The 17,401-nt window shown below is 40.7% G+C and overlaps 1 protein-coding gene across 3 annotated transcripts in view; it reads right to left on the reverse strand.

Annotated features, from left to right (window-relative positions):
• Window positions 1–17,401, reverse strand: part of tsg101a (tumor susceptibility 101a) — a 53,145-nt gene that overhangs the window by 10,359 nt on the left and 25,385 nt on the right. For all 3 annotated transcript variants that reach the window (XM_060838454.1, XM_060838452.1, XM_060838453.1), the window contains exons 6-7: window positions 13,097–13,160; window positions 6,733–6,836 (exon numbers count right to left, since the gene is read on the reverse strand). In XM_060838454.1, coding sequence (XP_060694437.1) covers window positions 6,733–6,836; window positions 13,097–13,160 — 168 coding nt within the window. The remainder of the gene's footprint in view (window positions 1–6,732; window positions 6,837–13,096; window positions 13,161–17,401) is intronic.

A 17,401-nucleotide genomic window follows, 5' to 3' on the forward strand; every position in this document is an offset into this window, starting at 1 on the left:
GTTCGATTTAGATAAACATGAGGTGCTGCATTTTGGAAAGGCAAATTAGGGCAGGACTTATATACTTAATGGTAAGAACCTCGGGAGTGTTGCTGAACAAAGAGACTTTGGAGTGTAGGTTCATAGCTTCTTGAAAGTAGAATCGCAGGTAGATAGTATAGGGAAGGATGCATTTGGTATGCTTGCCTTTATTGGTCAATGCATTGAGTATAGGAGTTGAGAGGTCATGTTGCAGCTGTACAGGACATTCGTTAGGTGACTTTTGGAATACCGCAAACAATTTTGGTCTCCCTGATATCAGAAGGACGTTGTGAAGCTTGAAAGGGTTCAGAAAAGATTTACAAGCATGTTGCCAAGCTTGGTGGGTTTGAGCTACGGGGAAAGGCTAAATAGGCTGGGGCTATTTTCCCTGGAGAATTAGAGGCTGAGGGGTGACCTTATAAAAACCATAAGGGGCACGGATAGGATAAATAAACATTTTCCCTGGGGTGAGGAGAGACAATAGTCCAGAACTGGACGACATATGTTTAAGGTGAGAGGGGAAAGGTTTAAAAAAGGACCTCAGGGTCAACTTTTCCATGCAGAGAGTGGTGTGTTTATGGAAATGAGCTGCCAGAGAAAGTGGAGAGGCTGGTAAAACTGCAACATTTAAAAGGCACCTGGATGGGTATATGAATAAGAAGGGTTTAGAGGGATATGGGCCAAATACTGGCAAATGGGACTTGATTTAGAGACAGGACGTACAGCACGGAAACAGACCCTTCGGTCCAACTTATCCATGCTGACCAGATACCCCAACCAATCTAGTCCCACCTGCCAGCACCTGGCCCATATCCCTCCAAACCCTTCCTATTAATTTATTTAGAATATCTGGTTGGCATGGATGAGGTAGGCCGAAGGGTCTGTTTTCATGCTGGACATATCTACAATTGTGACTCTATTGTCTGTTAGAATCTGCCCCAATTCTCAAATGATCATTTGGACACCTTTTCCCTGGTCATTTCAAGAGTGAAGAGACAGGTAGATATAAAGCTCATTGTTTATTCCAAATTACACTCATTCTCAATAAACACTTCAGAGAAGCAAAGAATCAAACATTTTAAGGCAGGGACTCTACGAAAAGCAATGCAGTCACTTTGAAAGACGACCTGCTGTTAAAAACAGCACAGTGCAGGAACTTACAACTTGGACAAATATCAATACACAGAAAAATACACATTGACCAGGTTCAAAAGTTACAGGATAAAAATTAAAATTAAATTTAATAATAAAATTCCCACTTCTCACCTTATGACTGAAGCAAGGTTATTGATAAAGCAGCTGAAGGTGGTTTGGCTGAGGACACTACCCGAAAGGAACATTCGCAGAAACGTCCTGGAGCTGAAATGACTGACCTCTAACCACCAAAATCAATTTTTCCTAGTCAGGTATGACTGCAATCAGTGGAGAGCTCCTCTGCCGCTCAGATTTTCATTGACCCCAGTTTGGCTGGGCTCATTGATGCCACTTTGTCAAATGCAGCTTTACACACCAAGGGCTGTTACTCACACCACACCTCTGAAATTCAGTCCTTTTGTCTATTTTTGAACTAAGGCTGTAATGAGGTCTAGAGCTGAGTGGCTATGGCAGAACCCAAACTGGCCATCAATAAGCAGGCTAATGCTAAGCAAATGCTGGTAAATAGCATTGTTAATAACCCCTTCTACCACTTAGAGTCATAACCATAGAGATGTAAAGCACAGAAACAGAACCTTCAGTCCAACTTGTCCATGACGACCAGATATCCCAACCTAATCTAGTCTTATTTGCTAGCACTTGGCCCAGATTCCTCTAAACCCTTCCTATTCATATACCCATCCAGATGTCTTTCAAATAACGTAATTTACCAGCCTCTACCATATTCTCTGCCAACTCATTCCATACACACACCACCCTCTGCATGAAAACATTGCCCCTTAGGTCTCTTTTATATCTTTCCCCTCTCACCCTAAACTTATGCCCTCTAGTTCTGGACTCCCCCACCTCAAGGAAAAGACCTTGTCTATTTATCCTATTCATGCCCCTCATGATTTTATAAACGTCTATAAGGTCACCCACCTCAGCCTCCGTCGCTCCAGGGAAAACAGCCCCAGCCTGAAGCCATGGGCAGCACTGCCTTATCCTCTTTAAGTAGGCCCAGTTGTGAACTATTACTATAAATATACATTGTAAGATGTATTGGTGGAACTTTCTGACTCCAAATTTGACTGCTAAACCTTCCTAGTCTATCTGGGCATATTTACACTCCACATTCGCCAATGTCCTGAATGCATACACTACTGGGTATTTCTCTCTATTGGGCCTCCTATGAACCAATTCTACCCAGATGCCATATGGGGAGGCATCGCATGTCAATACCTGATCTCGCTTGGGATCATAGTGTGCCAACACCTTACAGCACGATAGCGGTTTCTTCACTTTTCTGAAAGCTACAGCTTGGCTATGAAAGCATTTCCAAGGCAAACCACTTTTTTAAAAAAAAAGAGTTGATGCAAAAGATACCAGGATGGAGGCCAGGGCACCTTCGACTGCCCTTGCTTTATCTTCCAATGAGTGTAACCTGGTCTTGTCAGTTTGTAGCCCAAGCAGGTCATTTGAGGTGCCTGGAACAAACATTTTTCCCTATAGATGTTTCTTTCAGACAGTGTACATCTATGTCCAAATTCTTTAAGTGTTCCTTATTGGTCTTCCCTGTTATTAGTACATCATTGAGATAAATAACAACCTAGGATAGACAGCGTACAATGTTTTCAGTCATCACCTGAAAAATTGCAAACAACAGTCTCGTATACCACTACAAACCCTTATGGGTATTAATTGTGGCATACTTCTGGGAATCCTCACCTAACGGCAATCATATGGCTTACATCCAGCTTTCTGAAGGACAGCCTCCCAGCCAGCTTTGTGTATAAATCCTCATTAAGAGGGATTGAATATTAAACAAACTGCTTTTACAGCTGGATAAAAATCTCTACAAAGGTGAACTGATTTATTGAGAATCCCAATAGGTGCAACTGGTGCTGCCCATTCCATAAACTGGAGGAGTTTGATGATTCCTTTGCTTTCCAGCCTTCTAATTTCTGCCTCTACTTTTGCCCATAAGGCAAGTGGTAATGGTGGGCCTTGCACTGTGTGGAAGCGCTTCCTGGTCAACATGCAAAGTGACCGTGGCTACTTTGATAGTTCCTAGACCTTCCTGAAAAACATCTGGTTATTTAATTGGGACTTCACTCAGACAGCCATTTTCTAAGTGAAAAATGTTGAGCTAATCCAGATTAAACTTTCTCAACTAATTTCACCCCATCAAACTTGGGTCCGTACCTTTTACTAAATTCAGTGGGAACTGAACCAGCTGCATCTCGTAAGAGCCCAGAAACAAAGTTGTACCCTTAATGTGTAATGGTTCCCTGGGACAGGTTTTAGATCTAGCCAAGATCTTGTGCAAACTTAAGGGTTGGAGTACAGAGTGAATTTTGTTAAAGACTGGTTCTGTGATTACTGAAACAGCTACGCCAGTATTGAACTCTATCAGAACCAGGTGACCACTTCACCAGATGTTTATTTTGATTGGTTCTGATTTGGACATTGCTAAACAATTTAATATTCCAAACAGCTGAAGGTGGACTTTCTAAGGTTTGCACCGTCTTGGATACAACTCTAGGAGTTCTTTCTCAATTTAGGTCTGGTGGGATTTTTGTTGCTGACACGAAACCACATACTAGCAGCAACTACAATGGCTTGCCAGCTCAGATCCTCAAGAAAACATAACCCATTCGGTTGAGGCTTGACTTTGTTTTGGGGCTTCGCTGTGGACTGACCTAGAGTCAGTCTGTTCAGGACATGCCCTGAGTGACACTATGCAATTGCCTTCCCCCAAGCTCAACTGGACTGCTGAGTGTGTCCACTTCCATTGGAATACACTGCAACTCATTTGCTCCACTAACCGATGATCAAGAGTAGACTGACAGAACAGTAATTGGATGGGTTGGATTTATCCGGGTTACTGTGTACATAACATACTTGGGTAATTTTCTAAATTGTTGGGTCAATGTCAGAGTTGTGGCCGTACTGGAATAGCTTGGCTAGGTGTGCAGCAAATTCTAGAGCATGTCTTCAGTACTAGTGCCAGACAGTTGTCAGGGCTCATAGCCTTTGCAGAATCTAATACCTCCAGCTGTTTCATGATATGACATGGGAGTGAATGGAGTTCGATGAAGACTGCTGCAAATGCATCAGCCTCATCCCCTGCACTAGTGCTGGGCCCCCCAATCATTGAGGATGGGGTTATTTGTGAAACCTCCTCTTCCAATTAGTTGTTTAATTGCTCTCCATCATTCATGACTGGATGCGGCAGGACTAGGTTTGATCCAGTGGTTGTGTGATCACTTAGCTCTATCACTTGTGGCTTGTGCTATTTAGCATGCGAGTAGCCCTGTCTTGTAAATCCATCATGCTCACAGCTCATTTTTAAGTATGCCTGATGCTGCTCCTGACATGCTCTCTTGCACTCCTCATTGAGCGAGGGTTGTTCCTTGGGCTTGATGGCAATGATAGAGTGGGAGAATATGCTGGGCCATGTGGTTGCAGATTATGGAGTACAATTCGGCTACTGATGGTCCACAGTGTCTCAGATGCCCAATATCAAGTGGCTAGATCTGATTAAAGTCTTTCCCATTTAGTAGGGTGATAGTGTCACATAACACAAGGGAGAGTATCCTTAATGTGAAGATGGGACTCCATCACTACAAGAACAGTATGGTGTTCAGTTTCACCCATCCTATCATGGATGATGCATTTGGAGGCAGCAGATTGGTGAGGATGAGATCAAGTATGTTTTCCCCAAATTTATTGTTTTTTACCAATTACCACAGACCCAGTCGAGCAGCTATGTTATTTAGGACCCAACTAGCTTGGTCATTGGTGGTGTTGTGCCACTGTTGGTGATGGACATTAAAGTCACCCACCCAGAGTATATTCTGTGCCTTTGAAATCATCACTATTTCATCCACTTGGTGACCAAAGCAGAGAAATACTGATTCAGCAGCTGAGGGAGGACAGTACATGGTAATCAGCAGGTGGTTTCCTTGCCCATGTTTGACCTGATGCAGTGACACTTTATGGGATCCAGATTCAAAATTGAGAAATCCCAGAACACTTCCCTCCTGAATGTCTACCAGCATGCTGCCACCTCAGATGGGTCTGTCCTACCGGTGAGACAGGATGTTCCTGGAAATGACAACTGTGTTTGGAACACTGTCTGCAAGAAATTATTCCAGGGGTATGAATGGGTCAGGCTGTGACTGTTTTTAAAAAAATCCATCACAAGATGTGGGCATCATTGGTTAGGCTTGACTAGTCCGAGACATCTCTCCAGATTTTTGCATTAATTCCCAGATATTGATAAAGACGACATTACAGGACCGACAGGGTTGTTGTGCTGCTGTGTTTACCGGAGCTTTGATGCTGGTGGTCTGTTTGGTTTAACGTATTTTTTTGCAGTTGATATGACTAACTGGTTCAATAGAGTGCTTCAGATGACAGTTAACAGTCAATCACATTGCTTGGGTTTGAAGTCACACGTACACAAGAACAGGTAAGGGTGGCAATTTTTTTGTTTCTTAAAGGACCGGCTGGATGTTTATAATGATCAACAATAGTTTCACTTGGCTTTTAATTTCCAATATCTTTGAATTCAAATTATACGTCACACCAGAGCAAGGATGGCATAAGGAGGGTAGGAATAAGAACGTATTTCTAAAGTTAGTTTTTAATATAAAAAGATCTTTCCAATTTTTTTTTCAAATAGAAAATAGTACTCATACTAACAAATACACGCACAATAAAAAGTAATTTAGACATGCTGGTTTTATAACCCAAGAAATCTCAATTGCTTACTACAAGAATGAGAGACAGGTTTTTCAATGCAGAACTGTTGCTGGTGGCTGATTGAAGTATCAAGTTGTTTTTTAAGAGTCAGCAAATTTAGAAGATTCCTCTCTGTTAAACTTAATAAGGCTTGTCGTGCAAATCTGTTAGATGCCAGAGGTCAGCTAAGGTTTCTGTTCCTGATATAGCACAGTGACATTAAGAAGTGCTCTCAATAGTCTCATGTTCAAATGCTGCACTATTTAAATCAGTACGTGTGGACTCGATCCCCAGTCTGTACTGAGATGGATGAGTTTCAGTCAGTGTACTAATTAGAATATTACAATAGGTCTTTGCACCTTGCACTCAGAGGGTGATGAAGTTGAATCAAACAGGGTTCTTGTTCTTGATGACCTATGTTTATTGGAAAATGCATACAAGGCCATTAAGCAGTGCACAGGGACACATTTTGCTGTGATGCCTCAGTTTGGGCTCATGAATGTAAAATGCCCACTTGCCAAGATATCCAAAGGTATTGTACCAATGGACTCTCAATGAACGTGTTCAAGTGAGAAGGTTGGTGGAAAAACTGACACCTGACAGCACGACTGTCTTGACTGCGTTCAGCGCCAGCACTTACAAAACAGACTGCAGCTGCAGACCCTTTCCTCTGCACAATGATCAACAGTACCAAGCCAACCTTTGCATGAGCATCTTTTTTTAAAAGAACTAAACCACGAACCAAAAACTAAGATTTAATCACATTTTTTGCTTAGTTATTACAATTATTTTCGGGTAACTAAAATGCAAAATGAATGGTTCCCTTACCGACAGCTGCAGCAGGTGACTGGCTGGGATATGGAGTATGTTGTGCAGTGCCTGTGGTTGGAGGATATGAGGTTGAATGCGGATAAGGATACGCAGGAAAACCACTGGAAACAGGAAGGAGAAAAGGAAGGTATGAAGTTATCATTGCACCATAAAAACTGACAAAAGACAACGACAGTATCAGTAAAGTGCACGAGCAACACGCTGACACTGACTATCAAAAAAAAATCCAAGGTTTTGTTAGAAATAAGGAAACATAATAATAGGCCGAATAATAAAACATAGACTGTTTTTATTGTAGCTTCCAACTATATAATCAGAATGAGTATTTAGTAACCAGAAAACAACAGGCACAGATTTCAGCTATTATAAATAAATTTATTTGATAAGCTGGCTATCACCACAAGTAATACCCACATCTCAAACTATTAATTTAATTGCAGCAGCTACAGAACCTGCCCCCAAATAGCATCTGTGTACCATCAAAATTAAAATGCATCAATTCAGTCAAACTGCAAACTTGCCCTCCTCTCAAGTCTCAACTGTGAACCATCTTGGTTCAGATGGTTTCCAACCAACCCGTTCAGAGATGTTATTACATACTCCTGGAGCAGGTTTGTTTTGAACCAGGGCCTCCTGACTCAGAGGTAGAGACACTAGAGCCCTCTGAGCGTTTTACATAAGAGCCAGCAGGAAACAATTCCTCACTAAAACGAAACAATGATCGTCATAACCATGAGCAGCACATCTTGAAATTTGTTGCATTTTGATATATCTTTTGGAAACTACTCAATTAAACTTCTATACCTCAAGAAACATGTGTCACTATTCAAGGGCATTGCTTCAGGGGAATGCAATTCTTGCTGGGCCAATCCTCATGCTTTTCAATTGTTTATTTTCATACTGTTTATTGACACCAACGATCCACTGATAATTTCTAAGTACACATACTCATCGCTAATTTATTGTGCAATAAAAGCTGACTTTTAATAACTAACTAAAACTACTTAAAAGCTTTTAAAAAATGTACTAAAAATAATTTTATTCAATTCTTTACATGTATTTGATAGCTAGAAATATGCTTGACCCATTTTGCCTTTCACCATCATCCCTTGAAGTAATTTTGCTCTCTCCTTCCAGGCTATCATGGATAAAAAATGGACTGCTTTTTTCCCTCTTTCACCTCTGGACTTGGTGAGATATCATAACTTAATCTTTCCAGTTCATCAAAAAGGATGCTGACCTGAAACAGTAACTGTTTCCCTCTCCGCAGATACTACCAAAGTTCAGTATACAAAGTGTTTTCAGTTTTAATTGGGCCTGAAGCTAAGCCTAAATGAGTTGTAACCATAACTCTTCTAGAGTCTGATTTACATAGTTCCCAATGTTACCTTATACAGCTATTCTATCAATCAACCTTCTGACAAAATTACAACAGTTTACAACATTTAAGTGATACAAGTCTTAAGCAATAACCATTTTTAAAAATAATGACTAAGTACTTTCCTATGACATTACCAAATCCCCATCATCTAGAGGCTCACCTTGATTAGAAATACAACTAGGTCAGCCATTGAAGCTGCTCGACTACAACAGCAGTCGGTGGGTATTCTGCAACTCACCTCTGACGCCCCAAAGAAACATTCCCACATACAAGACACACCAAAGCTACATTAGAATATTCCCAGCTTGCCTTGGTTAGGCATGGTTCACACACTAAATGATTAAGAAAAATACAGTAAAAATATTATTCAGCACAATACAATCAACATGACTGACATCTCATCTGCTAGCTTAAACATTTACTCCTTGTACAACCAATGTCCCACAGCTTCACTGTATATCTTCACCAAGGTGCATGACAGAAAATCATAAAGCCTTAGTTTGCAACTCTCAACATCATCATCTTGAAGGACAAGAGCTGCAACTATATGGAAGCAGCTTTACTCCAAGTTCCCCAAAGTTGCACACACCAACTTTACTTTGATGTACATCTGTTTCTTTGTTCTCTCTGGGTCAAAATCCTGCAGCAGTCAACATTACAGTCTTATTAAAGCACCTTCAGCACAGAAGATGCACAGGTAGTGGCAAGGATTAGCAGTGACCACCATCCAGTTGGCGTGGAGCTGAAGCTCCGTCTTCATACAGGTTGTGGTAGTAACACTGGGCTCAAATGGTAAAGACAAACTGATTTCGCGACTTGGAAACTGAGCATCCATGATGCACTGTGGGTCATCACAGGAGCAGAGCTGTATTCAACCCTGTAACCTCACGACCATTTACATATCCCACTGTACCATTACCATCAAGTTGAGAGATCAGCCCAGCTCAAGGGCATACCAGGAGACACACCCAGCATAGCTAAAAATGAAGTGTCAACATGGTGAAGCCACAACTTAGAAGCAGCATGCAATAGACAGTGTTTTAAAAAATCCCACCACTAACAAATCAAATCTTAAGCTCTGCAAGTCCTACCATTTCAAGTTGTGGATTTTGGTGAAAGCAAGACAATTAATAGAAGGTAGGAAGTATCACAAATATGGAGAAAGTGAGGACCCCAGATGCTGGAGATCAGAGTCGAGTGTGTGGTGCTGGAAAAGCACAGCAGGTCAGGCAGCATCCAAGGAGCAGGAGAATCGATGTTTCGGGCATTAGCCCTTCATCAGGAATGAGGCTCATGGGCTGAGAGATAAACAGCAAGGGGGGATAGCTGAAAATATGATAGGTAGATGAAGGTAAGGGAGAATGTGATAGGTCAGAGGGGAGGGTGGAGCGGATAAATGGGAAATGAGATGGACAGGTCATGGAGGTGGTGCTGAGCAGGAGGCTTGGGACTGGGATAATGTAGGGGGAGAAGAAATGAGGAAACTTTTGAAATCCACTTGAATCTCGTGTGGTTGCAGGGTCCCAAGACGGAATACGAAGCGTTCTTCCTCCAAGTGTCGGGTGGTAGGGTTTGGCAATGGAGGCTGCCCAGGACCTGCATGTCCTTGACAGAGTGGGAGGGGAGTTGAAGCGTACAGCTACAGGGTGGTGGGGTTGGTTGATGCGGGTGTCCCAGAGATATCCTCTGAAACGATCCACAAATAGGCGTCCTGTCCCCCCAATGGAGAGGAGACAATATCAGGTGCAACGGACATAAATGACATTGATGGAGATGCAGTTAAATTTCTGTACCACAAATGCCCCCATTTTCAATAATAGGGAATTTCAGATGTAAAAAACAAAGCTGAGGTATTTACATCCATTTTCTCCTGGAACTGTTACGTAGATGATTAACTTCAGGTTCCAACACCCTCAGCATCACAGATGCCCGTCTTCAACCAGTGTGATTCATTTCGTGTGATGCCAAGAAATGGCTGAGAGCACTGAATACTGTAAAGCCTATGGGATCTGACAGCATTCTGGCAAAGATGCTGAAGACCTGTGCTCCAGACCACTGAACCCCTAGCCAAGCTATTCCAGAACACTTAAAACATCAATCCAACAATGTGGAAATTGCCCAGGTGTATCTTGTACACAAAGTAGTAAAACAAACTGCTCAACAAGTGTTGAAAAGGGGTCATCAACAGTGCTATCAAGCAACACTCCCAAACAAATACTGACTCAGTTTAGATCCTGCCACGGCAGTCCACTCCTGATCTCATTATAGCCCTGGAACATACATGGAAAAAAACAGCTGAATTCCATGATGAGATGAGTGTGATTGACCTTCATATCAAGGCATTATTCAACTGAATATGACTTCAAGATGCCCTACCAATGACAATGATAGGGATTCTCCCCACTGGTGTGATTCACACACAAAAAAATGAGGATTGTGGTTGTTGTTGGTCAATCATCCAATGACCTTCTCTCCATCATGGGGTCAGAAGTAGGGATGTTCACCAATAATTGCACAATTTTCAGCACAATTGATGACTCCTCAGATACTGAAGCAGTTTATGCTCAAATATAAGATCTGGACAATATCCAAGCTTGGGCTGAAAAGTGGCAAGTAACATTCACACCACACAATTTGGGGCCGCGATCTATCTACAATAAATGGCCATCTAACCACCAAGCCTTGACATTCAATGAATGACTTTTATGATCATGTGTATTTTATAGTGAGAAAAACAGTAAAATACACTGAAAAGCTCTTCAAGCAGAAACTGTTTCCATAGAATCCCTACAGTGTGGAAACAGTCCCTTCAGCCCACTAGTCCACAATGACCCTCCAAACAGTAACCCACCCAGACCCATTCCCCTACCCTATTTACTCTACATTTACCCCTGACTAATGCATCTAACCTCTACATCCCTGGACACAATGGGCAATTTAACATGGCGATTCACCTAGCCTGCATATGTTTGGACTGTGAGAGAAAAGCAGAGCACCCAGAAACCCACGCAGACATAGTGAGAATGTGCAAACTCCACAGTCACCCAAGGCTGGAATTGAACTCTGGTCCCTAGAGCTGTGAGGCAGCAGTGCTAACCACTGAACCACCGTGCCACCCTTCCATTGTTACCACAAACCAGTGCCATTTTGAATAGTGTTAAGAATAAGATAAAATACAAAGAGATAGCTTTGAAAGAGTCCATCTGTCCTGAACCAGCTCAATTATCATCTCACTATCTGCACTGGACTCAACCAAAGCCACCACACTTTAAGCGCCATCTTTCACTGCTGGGTCAATTCTCCACTGCCACCTGCGTGGACCTGCCAATATTAGAGTCGCATTTCTTGCCAATGGGCCCACCTCGATGGTGCTGTAATGCCCGTCTGGATGGAGCAGCCACCAATTCAGTTGCCAGGCCCCGTGCTCACCCTGCAAAAGTAGGGGCTCGTGCTGGGCCCGCTCACCACGAGTTTATGCTGCGCTTATGGTGCTACCAACACTAACTCTCACACTAATAACATCCTGGAGGTTACCAGTGACCAAAAACACAACTACATTATCCACATAGGCAGTGGCTACAACAGTATGCTAGGAATGTCAGAGCAAATACCATACCTCCTGACTCCCCAGAGCCTGTCCATCATCTACAAGACAAGTAGATGTCAAGACAAGACAAGTCTGAAGTTTGATGGAATACTCCCCACTTGCATGGATGGGTTCAACTCTAATAGCACAAGAAGCTGGACATCATTGAGACAAGTTAACCTGCTTAATTGGGACCACATTCACAAGCATCCACTCCCTCCACCACCCATGCTCAAAAAGAGCAGTGTGCACTATCGAGAAGATGCATTGCAGAAATTTACCAAAGATCTTAAGACCGCACCTGACAAACTCACATCCATATTCAATTAAAAGGACAAGGACACAGATATGTGGGAACACTACCAACAGCAATTCCCCCATCAAGCTGCTCAGCAGCCTGACTTGGAAATATGTCACACTACTTCAGTGTCACTAGATCAAAATCCTGAAATTCCTTCCCTCAAAGCATTGTGAGTTAACCTACAGCACGTTAACTTCAGCAGCTCACCACTACCTTGTACCAACTCTTCTAGAGATGAGGATGCCACAAATCCTGGCATGCCAGCGAAGTCCATGTTCCAAGAGTGAATTAAAGGAAAAAATGTCACCATTCATGTTTGATAGTAGCAACATATATCATTGACGAGATGCACTCCAATATCTCACCAAGACTCCTCCAAATGAACGGTTCAAATTCCCCCTTCAAGGGCAAGGATAGCAAATGAATGTAAACACTAGAATCTGCCACAGTTGCCCTTGAAACCACAGACTATCCTTACTTGGAACTACATCACCGTTGCTAGAATTTCTTTGTAGCAGCATTGAGGGGGTCCCTATGCAGCCTATGGACTGCAAAGGTTCGTGAATGCAACTCACCACTACCATCTCCAGAAAAATTAGAGTTGAATATTAACTGCTTGTCTACCCAGCAATGTCACGTCAAATAAACAAATTGAGTAGTAGCAGCAACCATACAACTCCATCTTAGTGTTGGTCAGAGGATATAATATTTTGAATTTGTTTTCATTTATCCTGGTTTCAAAACACAACATGCTGTTAAAATTTGCTCATATAATCAGGTTGAATTATTTGAAACACAAATACTATTTGGGTTTTACACTGGTTTATTACTCATCTTGCTCAAAGCATGGTGGACCAAGCATTCATTGGAGGATAGACTGCTTAATCCTTGATCCATCAGTGCGATGAATCTTTCATAGCCACTCAAACAGGTAGAAAGGACTTTAGTTTACCAACTAACAATGTCATAGTCTGGAGTATGCTGCTGAAGAGTATCAGCCAGAATTATGTGACCAAATATAGCATACAAATAAATATCTAAATAGCTTTTGAATGCAAATCTCTTTTGAAGCTCTTGCAAATATAAATCATACCCAGCATTGGTGTGGCCAGATGGATATGGTGTAACTCCAGCTGGCATTCCAGGCATATAGGAAGCTGAAACAAAGAAAAAGAAAAATCAGAACACATTAATACAGAACACTTCAGAACACAGTCATGCTAAAACAGCACATAATAGTTTGCATATCTATATCTTTCCAATGGTTACTTTGTAAAAATGGTACGTGCTTTACATTAAACATTTACCCAGTGTGTATAATTCACACCATGAAATTATGTCAAATTTGACCCAGTTATATAATCTACCCCATCTAATTACGAGCATAGAATGGCTGTAGTGCAGATGGTCTTTCAACTTACGTCTACACCAGTTCACTGCAAGAGCTCCTCAGCTAATCCTACATCTCTGCCTTTTCTCAACAGCCTTGTAACAAATCTGATTCGAATGATTGGACAATTTATTTATTTTGGACCAGCACGAAATTCTATTTGAAACAACTTCCTTTCTTTTATCCTTTTGCAGGTTTCCTTCACATTACATATTTCATTACAGGTCTCCATCAGAAAAGATGAATTCCTCAGGCACACTGTTTCATTTCTACTTTTGTATAGGAAATGTTTAGTTTCTGCAAATAGCTCTTTCTGTGGATACTGAGCTACAAACATGCACATTACTCCATAGCACACAACATTACAAACACTTGTCTAGGTGCTATTAGAAATACAGGCAACTTATTTATCTTCACATTAAATGCCTTTGAGCATTTGAGTACTGTTAAAGAACCAAAAACCTGTTCCAACCAAAAAAAGCAATGTAACCAGGGCTTACAGAAATCAGTAAAAGCAGGTTCAACTGGATTATTATATTGATGCTGTGATTCCGTATTTAATTGTACTACTTCTTAATTTTAAAAGGCTCTCAGAAATATTAAAACTAAACTGAGAACTTTTCATGGATTAAGTATGTTGCCTCAAGTACAAATTACTATAGAAACTAAAACTAAAGAGCAGCTAATGAATTAATATTTTGATTGTGACAAACTACATCCACTTAGACTAATGGCGATAAATATATACTTCAAACTGAAACAATTACAAATGAAAACCCACTTGGTTGCAGTTGGTTTCTCTACAATTTAAAAAAAAAACTGACTGGGACTAAGTGACTTTAATGAGACTAACTGTACTATCCTTTTATTCACACTGAAGTAACCAGAATTCGATGCACTAAAGATGCTGCTGATTGACAATCCTCACAGAACACTGCAGACAGCCATTTTGGAATTCTTTTCCTTTGTAATTGGTCAATGTGGTGGAAATTGGGCAGGCACTGCTTCTGGTTCTCACCCTTAAGAAATCAAAGAACTGCACGTTGATACAAATGGACAAATATAATAAAACAAAACATTTAATCTTCACCTAGCTACGCCAGATCCAGAACCGAGAAGATATCCATGGAAGGGACACTTATGAAACTAAATCATGCAAAGAGTAACTTGTACGAATTAAATATTTGTGAGGAGCAACATTTGTTCAACACACCTGTGCGGATTTGTTTTTAACTAATTTATCAGGTTAAATGCCAGTTACATGGCAAGGACAGATTTATTACCTAGCCCTAATTTCTCTTGAAAAAACTTATAATGAACGGTCTTCTTGAAAAGCTAGTCTACTTGCTGTAGCTACCACCACAGCACTTTCAGGTAAGGCGTCCCAGGATTGAGCTAGAGACAATGAAGGGTTAAGTCAGAATTGTGCGCAAGATCATAAGGAACAGAAGTAGACCAAATGACCCCTTGGGACTATTCTGCCATGTAAATACAATCATGGATAACTTGCTGCCTCAATTTCACTTATCCACCTCCATCAAAAGCATTTCTATCTTTGCCTTGAACATACATCCATAAGCCAAACATTTCCAAACATTTTTGAAGAAACTTCTCAATTCAGTCCTAAATACTCAACCTTGATTCCAGACTTGCCCCCTCAGCGCACAGTAAGTCAAACCCTTCAGCATTTAAGTTTCTATTAGACGTCTTCACATTCTTCTGATCAGACAGTATAAACCCAAATTACTCAGCTGCTCATCACAGGGCACATGATGCAAGATGCGAGATTAACTTTTTTTTAAATCAATTATTTTATTGGTCAGACTTTTGAATTTGAACTGGTGACATACAAGTTTTGTCTGTCTGAAGGAATTTAATGGTTAACTTGTATTTCTGTAGACATGGTGATTTACTTCAAAATGGAGTGAGAAAGAGCTCCCAGAGTGCAATGGTTTTTTTGTTTACAGTTGGAGAATTTTATGAATACATCAGGGAAACAGTTGCGCATTAGGCTCTAGTTTAGAATGTTAGGGATTGATTCTTTTCCACTGTTTAAGGGAAGATAGCCATAGCTTGAAAAACGTTTTGGGCTTTAATCTTTCAGGAATGCAGAAATCATGATTGAAGCTGCCTGTTTAAAGCAGTTGCTCCTGAGAAAGGGCGAAGATAATTTAGAATTGTTAAAACTTATTTAGCTCATTGAAAGTTTAGTATAAATTCAGACCAGAAGGATTTGGTTAAAACCTTGAAAGGGTGATTTGAGACTGAGAAAATTTAAGCTTAGTTACATGAAGACTCCAAGAAGATGCTGGGATCTGAGGGTAAAGTTAAATGCAGACATATTAGAGTGATAGAGGAGAGAATTCTCTCTGGTGACTACCGAAAGTGGTTATTTTTGATTGATGGGATTATATTTTCAATTGCATATTTAGAAGCATTTATCTCAAAATCTTTAAACATGTACGTTGGAGTCAGTTGTGCCATACAAAAGCAGACCCTTCCGTCCAACTCGTCCATGCCAACCAGAGATCAGAAATTGATCTAGCCCTATACACCTGCATTTGACCCATATCTATCTAAACCTTTCCTATTCATGTACCTATCCAGATGTTTTTTAAATGTTGGAATTGTACCAGCCTTCACTACTTCCTCTGGCAACTCACGCCCATCATCCTCTCTGCAAAAAAATTGTCCCTCGGGTCCCTTTAGTACTTTTCCCTTTACACCTTAAACATAGGCCCTCTAGTTTTGGGCTCACCTGTGACAAAAAGACCTGGCTATTCATCCTACACATGCTCTTCATGATTATAAAAACTAAGGTCACCTCTCTGCCTTCAACACACCAGGGAAAACAATTAGTTTGGTTTATTATATTTTATCGCATTTTAATTTGTATAATAAACTTGCTTTTATGTTAAATTCAAATCTGCAACATTGTGTACTTACATTTCAGTAAGAGATCATGAGGTAAAACCAAAAAAAAATTCAGATTTCAATCTGAAGTTCAATAACGTAGTCAAAAGTATCATAACAGACATTGCTGTCATTCAAAGAACAAATGTAGCGAAATTTCTACTTTCCACCTCCAAAGCAAGTATATCCTTCTTTCAATGTGAAGGCCAAAAACTGTGCATAGAACTCAAAGGTTTAAAAAAAAAACTCCATAATTATAGCAAGATTCCCTTAGTCTACAGTCCAGTCCCCTTGTAATAATGATCAACATACAATTACCCTTCCGAAATTTCAATCCCAAACGCCGCAGCCTAGTTATGGAACTGTAGTCTAGCTGTAAACTCACAATAAATATTGAGGAGAAAGGTCAGCAAAATGACTAAATAATCAAGGAATTGTTATCAATAGCCTACACAATTAACTGAATGTATCATTATCATTCATTATCTATTTCTCTGAATTATGCAACTTTCAAACGTAATTATAAACATGCTGTAAAGAAGTAAGCAACCTTTGCCCAGCCTTGATTTATCTTGTTATCCCTGTCCTGTTATGAAATGAATCTCATTCTTTCAATAAATTACTTTTTTAAAAACAAAACATATAAAAGGTGCCTATTTTGGACACGAGCCAGATCATATCACAGGAAACAGCAAACAGAAAAATCGAGGGTTTTGCTCATATGGCCAATGTATTATCCAATCCAAAGTGTACTTTGATCTGAGGCCATTTCAACGTGCAGTTAAGAATTAACAGTAAGAGTCTACAGTTTATGTAACAGGTAGATTTCTTTCCCTAAAGCTCATTACAAAGCCAGATGGGAAATACAGAGCTGCAGAGCACAATGGGGACATTAAATAAAGAAGCTGACAGCAGAATCAGAGTGCAGGAGTTGCCTCATTTGAATATTACCTCGGCTTAGGGAAATCAAATGCAGGTTCATAAGACCCATGCGGCCATTAACTGAACAATGCACCCAGATTTGGGGATTAAACATGCAATCCCCAAACTCAGTCAACTAGGACCTTCAACATTTAGCAACGAGAATGAGAAATA

The sequence above is a fragment of the Hemiscyllium ocellatum genome, chromosome 18 (assembly GCF_020745735.1).
Source record: "Hemiscyllium ocellatum isolate sHemOce1 chromosome 18, sHemOce1.pat.X.cur, whole genome shotgun sequence".
Lineage (NCBI taxonomy): Eukaryota > Metazoa > Chordata > Chondrichthyes > Orectolobiformes > Hemiscylliidae > Hemiscyllium > Hemiscyllium ocellatum.